Below are 11,197 nucleotides of genomic sequence, written 5' to 3'. Positions count from 1 at the left end.
CCGGAGCCAGGTCGGGGCGGAAGGGCCGCGTCCGGGGCCTCAGGGTCTGTGAGACCCCAGGGATGAGCCTGGGCCTCAGCAGCAATGGCTGCGGGGCGGGCCCGCCTGAAGCTGAGGCCTGGTGGACACCATGCTCAGCTCTGAAGGAGGCCTGGGCGGCGCGGGGAGGGGCGCTGCGAAGCCCAGCCCCCAGGCCATGCCGCCCAGGGCGGTCAGGTGCGGGGTTAGGGACACGCGGCAATCAGAAGCGCCACCAACCAGGCCTCGCCTGAGTCACTCGGGACGCGTGAGGCGCGGGGCCCGGCTGCGCCCCCGGGGCCACAGCAGAGTCGGTCACAGGGACTCCGCTGCCGCTGCAGCTTTCCCTCCACCTCCATCCCCCGCTCCAGAGAACCTGCGGGCAGCAGCCGAGGATGGTGGGCATTAGCTCCCGCTGTAGAACCAAATGAGGGGACCCGCCTTAGTTTCCAGTCCTGCTTTGCGCGGGGACTGGGGGCGGGGCCTTGAAGCACCAGGTCTTGCGGGAGGCGCCCCACAGCCCACTGTCAGGCTCTGCTCGCCTGGGGGAGGATGCTGGGTCCGCCCGCCTGTACCGCCTCCATCCCCAGTGCTGCCTGGAGCCCGGAAGCAGGACCCAGTCAGCTGGAGTCGGAGCTGTGACCGGACCATCCCGGCCTCTCCATCTGCTCTGGGTCCTGTCACTATGAGCCTGAGCTGCCTCCACCGGGAGCTGCCGCACTTCCAGGCTGGTTCTGCTCGCTCCCCTGTGGGACTGGGGCGGTGAGGGGCGCGCTGATTTCCTCTCTGCTGGTGCTCCTTCACCCTGTAGGGCCAGACCCTGTGAAAAGTGCAGGAAAGACACGGAGATCCTCACAGAAAAGGCGTGCAATTTCTGAGCTTCACAGACACACTGCCAGGTGACCCCTAGACCTGGATGAAGCACCCCAGCTTTACCGGCCCTCCCTCTCCATGGACTTAGCTGTACAATCTCACACTGATGGAAACTAGAAAACTTTCCTGAGCTCTGCTCTCCCACTGCATAGGATGTCTAGGTTAAAAATGCCAATGGAGCCCTAGCCGGCTTGACTCAGTGGATACAGAGTCAGCCTGCGGACTGAGGGGTCCCAGGTTCGACCCAGGTCAAGGGCATATGCCTGGGTTGCAGGCTCCATCTCCAGTAGGGGGTGTGCAGGAGGCAGCTGGTTGATGATTCTCTCTCATCATTGATGTTTCTATCTCTCTCTCCTTCCTTCCTCTCTGAAATCAATAAAGAAATATATATTTTAAAAAATATCAGTGGAGCTCTGACCCCGTTGTTCAATTGGTTGAGCGTCCTCCTGTAACCAAAAAAGGTGGTGAGTTTGATTTCCAATCAGGGCACATACCTAGGTTGCAGTTTGACCCATATATATGTTCAATAGACAACTTATGGCCTAAGAAATCAAGTTCAAATCTTTATCCTGAAATATAAAATTGGCTGAAACCTATGTCTGCACTAAGATCATCTCCTGAGCGTCCCCAAACACACCTTGCACTTTGTGGTCTTGGGATCTGGGTACACCCTCATTTCTTTGTTTGGAATGGCAGCCCTCAGGGTTTAGCTCAAATGCCTCTTCTCAGAAGACTTCAATCCAAGAATGAGCGCGCTGAGAGGACTGAATACTTGTGCCCCCTGCCCCCCCCCCCCGAATTCCAACGTTGAAACCATATGCTATATGTGATGGTGTGTGGAGGAGGTGCTTAGGTCATGAGAGTGGAGCATTCCTGACTGGCATTCCTTCCCCTTCCACAAAGTGAGGACCCAGTGAAGGGAAGGTTGGCAATGAGCCAGAAAGCAGGCCCTCAGCAGACACTGAAACTACCAGCACCGTGATCTTAGACTTCCCAGCCTGCAGAACTATGAGAAATAGATTGTTGCTTATAAGCCATGCGGTTGATGGTATTTTCATCATAGCAGCCCAAACACTAAGACAGAGTCACTTTTAGAATTTAGAGTGGGCTGCCGCTCTCTATGGTCATTTCCCTAAAAGCAAAATATCCACGTATTTCCCTGGCCTGAGGATAGAGGGGGCAAAGTTTGATCTGTAGGAATAAGGCAGGAAGGAGCCAGTGAAGTCTCATTTCTTCTCTCTCGGGTGCAAGGAGATTGTCCTGTGTGATTGAGTGGGCACCACTGCCATGCAGGTTCTCACCCATTGCCTTCCAAGGGCACGGGAACTTCCCTGTGGTGCCCACCAGGGCCCTGGGCTGTGCTGCATGAACCGGGGCCTGCACCTGTGCACAGGGCAGAGGGTGGAAGTCCCTGAAGGTCCTGGTCAGGGATGACTAGTTTGGGTGCTAGAGTGAGAGTTGGAGGAAATGCAAACCCGGCACCCACAGCTGCAGGTCTCCTGCCCCCAAGAATCACAGATGCAACCCCAGCTCTCAGGAGAACACGCCTTCTCCCTGGTGGTTCCATGGACGGTGAAGCTGCGCTTCCAGCCAAGGCCTTTGGGGAAAAGCCCAGTTAATGCTTCCTGTCCTGGGACCCTGCTCCACTTGCTGTCCGTCAGGGCCTTGGGTCAGGGAATGGTCAGGCTGTGGGACACAGACACACCCAGTCAGATCACTCAATGACAATTCAGCGGCCACTTCTCTCAAGTTTCTAAGTCCACAGGCACCTCGTGCCCACACCCTCCTCACAAACACACACTGTTACTCAACCCCAAATGGTGGCTTTGGGTAGGACACCCTGGCATCCACCCCACTGATTCTGATCCCATCCAGCCCCATCCAGGAACACATCTGAAGACAGCAGGAGAGCACATGTCCACCGTGGTGGTACCGACACATTGACGGGTTCCTCACAGACTGCAGTGCCCATTCAGCTGGAGTTGCTGGCCCTTTGCTCTGTGGGCTCGGCAGCAGCAAGTGGCCCACGGGTCAAGAATCTCCCTGTGGCCTCTCAGAGCTGAGGACGCCTGCAGCCGCAGCCACAGGAGATCCACCCTCAGTCCTACACCTGCAGGAAACCAAATTCTGCCCACAACCTGGGTGAAATTGGAAGCATCTCCTTTCCTTCTGACACTCAGGGGAGACCACAGTCTCAGCCAAAACCCTGGTCTTGTGAGCCCCAAATCAGAGGAACCGCTTATGCCATGCCCTGCTCCTGACTGCAGAAGCTGTCAGATAGCCAGGAACGTGTACTGTCACTAGGTTAGTGATAACAGCAAGGAATAACTACTCCCTGTCCTTTATCAAATTAGGTTCTCTGTACTTAGTTTACTTGTATTGAAGAACCTTCCTATTGGAGAGGGTGCTCATTCATAACACAATTTCCTGAAAGTGAAAATTACATGTTGCCTGATGGGAGACAGTTCTCTGAGGCTCCCCCGTGGTTCTGCTTGTCTTACACGGGGCACTGTCTGCCCTTATTCCTTGGTGTGTAGGGAACAGTTTTGGAAGAGCACGTCAGCCTCTGGAACAAAGGGCAGGCTTGCTTTCAGCCCTAGTAGATGCAGATGATGTCTCCCTTTGAGATGTGGCTGGTCAAGGAGAATGGGCCCTGTCCATGGTGCTGATGTACACTTTGGTCAGGACACTGAAAGCAGACAAGCTCTGAAGGGGTTGGTGGGTTTTGCTTAGCTTATCCTTGTAGACATCTAACTCATGATTCAAGAAAAGTGGTGTTCTTTCATCTGAACTGGGAGTAAAATAGTTGTATCTCAGCATGGATTTCTTGGGTTTATCCTAGTTGGGATTTGTGTAGCTTATTAAATCTGTAGCTTATGTCTTTTGCCAGATTTTGGGATTTTTCAGCCATTATTTTCTCTATTACATTCTGGCTCCAAACTCTCCTCCCCTTGGGACCTTAGAATAAATAAAATGCAGTCTCACCTTAAACACAAGATAATAGTCAGAAGGAGTTTGTACTCCAAGACTCCAGGTTGATAATACATATTACTTTAGGGAGATTTTAAATAAATTCATGTGTATTAGGTGTTGAGGGAGACAGGAACTTTCGTATGTGGAAAACCAATGGGATGCCTGTGAGATACTGCTATCTGCCTAGCAGTAGGGGCTTGGAGGGCAGTGGATTGAATTTGACCTAAGCTGACATATTTGGGGTAATTTCTAATTACTTTTAAAGCTTAGTTTTAGAAGTGCTATACTAAAATACATTTGTTGAAAATAAAAATTGATTATTCCTTTGAAAGATGCCAACTTTGACCATAAATTTACAGAATTTGAACCCATCTTTACAGTTTTGGCCCCTGTTGTGTTTCACTGTTTTATGTATATTGTGGGGCTAGGTTCTACAGTGGCATTTTAAAAGAAATAAGTTGCAGGAAGAATATAATGTACTAGAGGCCCAGTGGACGAAAATCATGCATGGGGGAGGGGGTGGTCCCTCATCCCAGCCTGCACCCTCTTGCAGTCCAGGAGTCCTTGGGAGAAGTCAGCAGTCGGACATCCTTAGCGCTGACACGGAAGCAAGAGAGGCTCCCACCACCTCTACTGTGCTCACCAGCTGTGAGGCTGGTTTCTAGGTGAGCGGTGCTCCCCCTGTGGGAGCACACTGACCACCAGGGGAAAGCTCCTGCACCCAAGTGGTCAGTGTGCATCATAGTGTCCAGTCGTTCCACCGTTTGGTCAATTTGCATATTAGGCTTTTATTATGTAGGATGGGCCTTGAAGAAGATGGAAGCCTGTATCTGAGCTGTTGCCTTGTCTGTCTGAGGGGCAGGTAAGGGGCTATGCGTGAAATGCTCTGACAAGGTCACGTGTCCTAAAAGGTCATTTGTACCCGAAATTTCACTGACTTTTCTGATCAATCCAGTTCAGTTCAGATGTATCTCACTTAATGTAATTTATTACTAGTGTAAAGATCTGAGTCTGGGTTCATTTTATTAGTTCCTTTTCTGTTTTATAAATAAGTCCTGTAAAATTTGTTTTTGTTAATCATTTTTAAAGTGATATATGTACTTGATATTTTTTTTGGCATTGCCTAAATGTCCTTGCCTTTATTTTTAATTATTAGTTAAGGTATTACAAATGTGTCCTCACCCCCCCCCCATTAAACCCCAACCTCCCCCCCTGTCTCCCCCCCCCCCGCACACTCATGCTCCCATCCCCCTGTTGTCCATGTCCATTGGTTTGGCTTATATGCCTGTATACAAGTCCTTCGGTTGATCTCTTCCCCATACCCCCTCCCTCCCCAGCTTTCCTTCTGGGGATTGATAGCCTGATCGCTGTTTCTCAGTCTTTGGATCTGTCCCTTTTCATCAGTCTATGTTGTTCTCTATAATCCACAAATGAGTGAGATCCTGTGGTATTTATCTTTATCTGACTGGCTTATTTCACTTAGCATAATGCTTCCAGTTCCATCCATGCTGTTGCAAAAGGCAAGAGTTCCTTCTTTTTTACAGCAGCATAGTATTCCATTGTGTAGATGTACCACAGTTTTCTAATCCACTCATCTGCTGATGGGTACTTAGGCTGTTTCCAAATCTTAGATATGGTGAATTGTGCTGCTATGAACATAGGGTGCATATATCCTTTCTGATTGGCGTTTCTGGTTTGTTGGGATATATTCCTAGTAGTGGGATCACTGGGTCAAATGGGAGTTCCATTTTTAGTTTTTTGAGGAAGCTCCATACTGTTCTCCTATGTACTTGATATTAAACGAAAAGGAATCACAGAATTGCACAAAGAAAGAAGTCAAAGACCCTTCTCCCCCTGCCCCAGACAGCATAGTCCCTGTTAACTGTTTGGGGTGTTGAGGTTTCCTGGTGTTTCAGAGAGTTTCCTACATGCTTCAAATGGGAAAATATCATTTCCGGTTCTGAGCATCATTTGTGCAGTCAGAGCCACATGGCAGCCTAGAAAGCCCATGGACCTTTCTCCCCAGGTGAGTCATCTGCTGAATGAATGCAATGGAAGGTGAACTTCTCTTATCTGTCAGTTGATAGGCAATTAATTTCTAAGGCGAGAATGTAAAGTGTATTTCTGAAATGGCATGGTTATGTTTAGAAAATATGGGGTCAGATTCAAATCTTTAGATTATTTAATGTTCTTTGAAGATGTAGATAAAAATTACTCACGTTATTGACTCAGCAAAGTCATAATTCCTATGAATCATCTCATTCAATGCTTTTCAGGGTTCAAGTCTAAGAAATCCCCTCTGATTAAAACAGAAAAATGACATTTCGGAGGTGTTTTTCAAAGATGAAAGCTATGCTTTCTTCAGATAAAATCAAGGTTGACGCCTAAGTCCTGGGACATCATGCCCAGGGACTGTTAATACAGGGATGAAGGGCCTGGAGTGAGACGTGGTGGTTTCCAACCCCTGAGCCAGCACTGCATGGCAGCAATGAAGATGAAGGTGTCGGTGCTCTTTTGATAAGATTAGTTTTCTGTGGTTTATTTTACTTTATTTTCTCTTCCCTCACATTTTCATTGCTTTAGTATGTACTTCCCTGCCACACTAGTTCCCGTGTGTCCCTGCACCCTAAGAACCTTCATTAACTCCCTCTTATGGCATCAAAAGACCTTAAAGCAGGATAGTGGTTCAGTGAGAGGGCACCAGGTGTGGCAGAGGTGCCTGCACGCCCTGTGCTGTGTGTGCACACGTGTCTGGAGCACAATTCCTGAAAGGCCCTGTGATCCTCTAAGCTTCCTCCTGCTGGTATTTTGGCACAACACTTCATAGTCCTATTGTGGCATGTCTGTGTATGTGAAGTGTTTGGAGTAGAGTTTTCTAATGTTTTCTCAGACATAGAGGTGAACTGTTTGGAAGGATAAGTATGTTGAATGAAATTAAGCATCTGTGAGGTACAAGGCACTCTTCCTAGATATTGAGGGAACTTACATGGTATTAGGGAAGAAACCTATGCACACATAATTAAACACCTGTGTTTATGGAGCTCTAACCATGTGCATTATCTCATGGAATCCTTAGAGCACCCTATGGGGTGGGTACTGTTAGAACTGTCTCAATGGCAGAATGCAGCAGTTATGAGCCCCCTGTGCTGTGGAAGCACAGAGGAGGGAGAACTAGACCTTGAAGGATGGTAGGGTTTTATTGGCAGGAAAGAGGTATGTGGTCGTCCCAGGAGCGGGAGGAGAATGAGCAAAGGGAAATTCACAGGGCTCACATACCAATGTGTGTATGAAGTCTTTAATTTTAGCTCTGTTCACAAGGAACTGTGGATAGTATAAAGATCTTATATGTGCAAATGACATCCATCACACCTCTGGGCGTGTAGGTGTAGTACTTGTTTTATTTAGCCTCTCTAAGGAAAGGGTAAGTGAACGTAAAGTTATTTCCCTTTAACACAAAGTTAAAGTTTTACATTTCAAATCATTGGTTCAGATGAGACCAGTGCATTTGCTTTTTGTTTCCTGTAAGAGACCTTTACTGTGCTACAAGGTCATGAAACATTTACAAGTGAATGGAGCTGAACACTCCCCGCCCCATTTTAATTTTTATTAGTGACTTTAATTTTTTCATTGTTTCAGGTTACTGGCACCTTGCCATGCTTGCTTGATGGTGATTGTTTCATCAGGTCAAATCCTTCATCTCCAGATCTTGGGATATTATTTGACCTTAGAATTTCTTATATTCCCAATGTATGTCAGTTGAAAGTTAAAGCTTTCTAATGTATTAGTTAAAAGAGAAGGTTTCAAAAAAAGCTTGTATTAACAAGTAAAATACTTGATGTTTTTAGTGTAGTAGAATTGTAATCCTTGAGGAATGGGGATGGCAGTGGTTTCACTTTTACATATAGTGCTGCCTATTCTGTAGCATTTAAAATCAAATTATAAGGTCACTAATCACAGGGAAAATGCAAATAAGAACCACAAAATGTCACCTCCCAACTGCCAGAAAGACCATTATCAAGAAGACAAGAAGGGACAAGTGTTTTGAGGAAGTGGGGAAAAGGGAACCCTTAGGCACTGTTGGTAGGATTATAAATTGATGCAGCCACTAGGGAAAAAAAGTATGAAAGTTCCTCAAAAAATTAAAAATAGAACTATGATACGACCCAGCAATTTCACTTATGGTTCTATGAGGAAATCCCAAACACTAATTCAAAAGGATGTATGTGCCTCTGTGTTTATTGCAACATTACTTACAAGAGCACAGCTATGGAAGCAGCCTAAGTGTCCACCCATAGACAACTGGATAAAGAAGATGTGGGGCATATACACAGGAGAGTGTTATTCAGTCATAAAAAGGAATGGAATCTTGCCATTTGCAACAACATAGATGGTCTTCAGGGCATGATGCTAAGTGAACTAAGTTGGACAGAGAAAGACAAATACCATATGATCTGGCTTATATGTGGAATTAAAAACAAAACACCCTCATAGATGCAGAGGACAGACTAGTGGCTGCCATGGTTGGGGGACGGTAAAAATGGTTAAAGGGGTAAAAAGGAAAAACAACATGGTGCATTACTGAGCAACACCAGAAAACCCTACTATTGGCTAGTGATTGGTGACAACAAGCAAACAAAACAACAAATACCATTTTTTTAAAAAAAGAAAAACAATCTCAAATCAGATGTCAGCTACATGTGTTCTGTAACTAAACAAAGCCAGACCTCAGGTTCTAAAGGTTATGTGCCAGGTAATGGACAATATATACCTTGGGGTTTCTCTCTGTCCTGGAGATAGAGGGAAGTTAACCTTGTGAATGTGGATTCTAATTAAGGGATCTGGCCAAGTGGTAATTTTTTAAAGGGAACACCAGAAACTTGGATTAGCTGAACATCATGTGAAGTATTGAGCCAGTGGGTGTGGGTCTGTGATAGTAGTTAAACCTCTCCATAGTCTAATAGCTTGAAAGATGTGGTATATATTGTGGGCCTCATGGCATCCCAGAGAGCCCACAGTTCTTACATGGATGGTTGTACACCGTCCTTTCATTTCTCTTAGGCAAATTCACCCATCTGTGTAGTGTAGGCAGGACGGGGGGGGGCGCGGGGGGGGAGCAGGACTCCCAAGTGGGTCCCAGTGGCCTGTCAGTTGACACTTGGACAACGTTCTGAACAGGAAAAGCCCATGAACTGTTGAACTTGCTCTTTTCTCTGTTTCTCTGTCAGGGACACAAGGCTTCCTGAGCCCAGGTGCTGTGGGTGGGATTTGAGCTCATCCTATCGCATTGTCACTCAGGGAACTTGAGCACCAGCTGCCACCTCATCATTCAGGTGCAGGGAGTTTCAGGAGCAATTTAACTGGATGGGGTTTGTGCATGACCTTCAGCTCTGCAAGTACCATACACAGGGACCCCGCTGTGCTTCTGTTTATTTCTTGTGAAGAGTGTTTTATTCTACAGTGAACACTAACGTTGTTCCTTTAAAAGGACCTCGTCTGTGCTTATAAACTGAACGGCTTCAGACTGTCTCGTCTAGGTTTTTATTTCCTAGTCAGCCCGTGAAAGAGGAGAATTAAGCGGTGGCTGTTTCTGAAACATTTTGACGCCAGTGGTATTCCTAATCCCGCAAAGTAAGTTGGTAATATATTCCTTCCAAGGGGGTAATTTTTCAGAAATTCAGTTTTGAGGATCAAGATAACTCAGGTTTTCAGAATGTATGTTCTGTTAGCATTTCAATAACATGTGGGGAGAGTGCTTTGATTGTTGATTTTCTGTTCAGCATGTACAGTCTCATGCCAGGGAGGGAAGTGATGCAAAGAAAAGGGATTTTGGCAGATGTTTGCACCGCTGTCTGCTGAGAATGTTCTTCAGTGGGTTCCTGTGGGATTAGCAGTCATCACGGTGCTGCACCAGCCCAGTTCCCTCCAATTTGGGGGAAGGTGAGTCCTGGTCCCGGGTTCTCAGTGACTCTGCCTTTCCTCTGGAGGTGGGACAGGGACACAGGCCTGGCAGCCGCTGTGAGCAGATGTAACCCCTGAGACTGACAGACACACTGGTACCAATGTGTGCAATATGTACCTAACAGACGATTCCTATCTTTGATATAAAAAGAGCCCTTAAAATTTGAGAACACAATCTAAATTCTAAAATGAGCACACACACAGAAATCTAACTGTAAAATGGGCACACACATAGAAATCTAACTGTAAAATGGGCACACACACAGAAATCTAAGTCTAGGATATAAGTCAGAAATTCACATAGAGATAAAGTCGGACAGTCAGGAAGAGGATGATGAAGATCCCTGGTTTACAAAAAATTCAGGGCTCTAGTCCCCCTGCGTCTGTGTAACTCAGTTTCCAAGTTGCAGCATCCCCCAGTTTTAGAATGGGGATTATCATATTTTCTAACCCCAAAGGTTTAACTCAGGTCATACCAGCCCCCCCTCCCCCCGGGCCCTCCACCACCTCTGCTGACACCACCAGGTGGACAGGACCTCGTACGACATAAATCCACACACGTATGCGCACAAACACAGCTCTGGGTGAACCAAAGTGGACTCACAGTCTGCATTGTACGCTGCTATTAGTTTTATTAGTTTTTTTCGTATAATAATACACATTGGACAAGTCCTGACTGCACTAGTCCTCTGACGTCATGGACAGAAGGGGTGGGGGCACTTCATTGTGTCCATCTGCCCTGCCCCCAATACATATCCAAGCCCAGACTTCTTAGGATTTGGTGGTTTTAATAATAATGTTCAGGGGTTTTGTTGTTTTCAGTAGGAGGAAAATATGTATATTCAATCTTTCCTAAAGTGAAGTCACAGCTGCTTTTTTAAAAATTAATCTTAGAGAGAGGAAGGGAGAGAAAAACATCGATGTGAGAGAGAAACATTGATGGTTTCCTCCCCCGTGAGTCCGACCAAGGATCAAACCTGTAACCTAGGTATGTGCCCTGACCAGTAGGCAAACCCACAACCTAGCTGTGTGCCCTGACTGGGGGGCGAACCCGAAATCTTTTGGTATATGGGAAGACGCTCCAACTAACTGAGCCTCAGGGCCAGGGCCGTCACAGCTTTTTTGTTTTAATGAGGTGAAGGCCTGTGCATTGGTACAGAAACACTTCCCATGTATATTATTGTATAAACAAGGGAAGTAGAGGATAGGATGTGTACTGTGACTCCACTTTGGTCCATGAAGAGCTGCGTTTGTGCACCTTCATGGGTGGGTTTATGTGAACTGTTCCCAAGGCTGCCCCTAGGAGCGGGAGTGGGGACTGGAAGCAGGATTAGAGAGGCCTTCTACCTCCTGCTTCTACACCTCGGCAGTTTGC

The 11,197-nt window shown here is 46.9% G+C and overlaps 1 protein-coding gene across 1 annotated transcript in view; it reads right to left on the bottom strand.

Moving 5' to 3' along the window:
* Positions 1 to 224: 224 nt before the first annotated feature.
* LOC132213895 (protein Daple-like) overlaps positions 225 to 11,197 on the bottom strand; it is a 96,797-nt gene continuing 85,824 nt past the window's right edge. The window contains exon 22 of the mRNA XM_059660776.1: positions 225 to 394. Coding sequence (XP_059516759.1) covers positions 225 to 394 — 170 coding nt within the window. The remainder of the gene's footprint in view (positions 395 to 11,197) is intronic.

The sequence above is a fragment of the Myotis daubentonii genome, chromosome 12, assembly GCF_963259705.1.
Source record: "Myotis daubentonii chromosome 12, mMyoDau2.1, whole genome shotgun sequence".
NCBI lineage: Eukaryota > Metazoa > Chordata > Mammalia > Chiroptera > Vespertilionidae > Myotis > Myotis daubentonii.
Note: the sequence above shows the minus strand (reverse complement) of the source record. Positions and strands in the feature narration are given on the sequence as shown.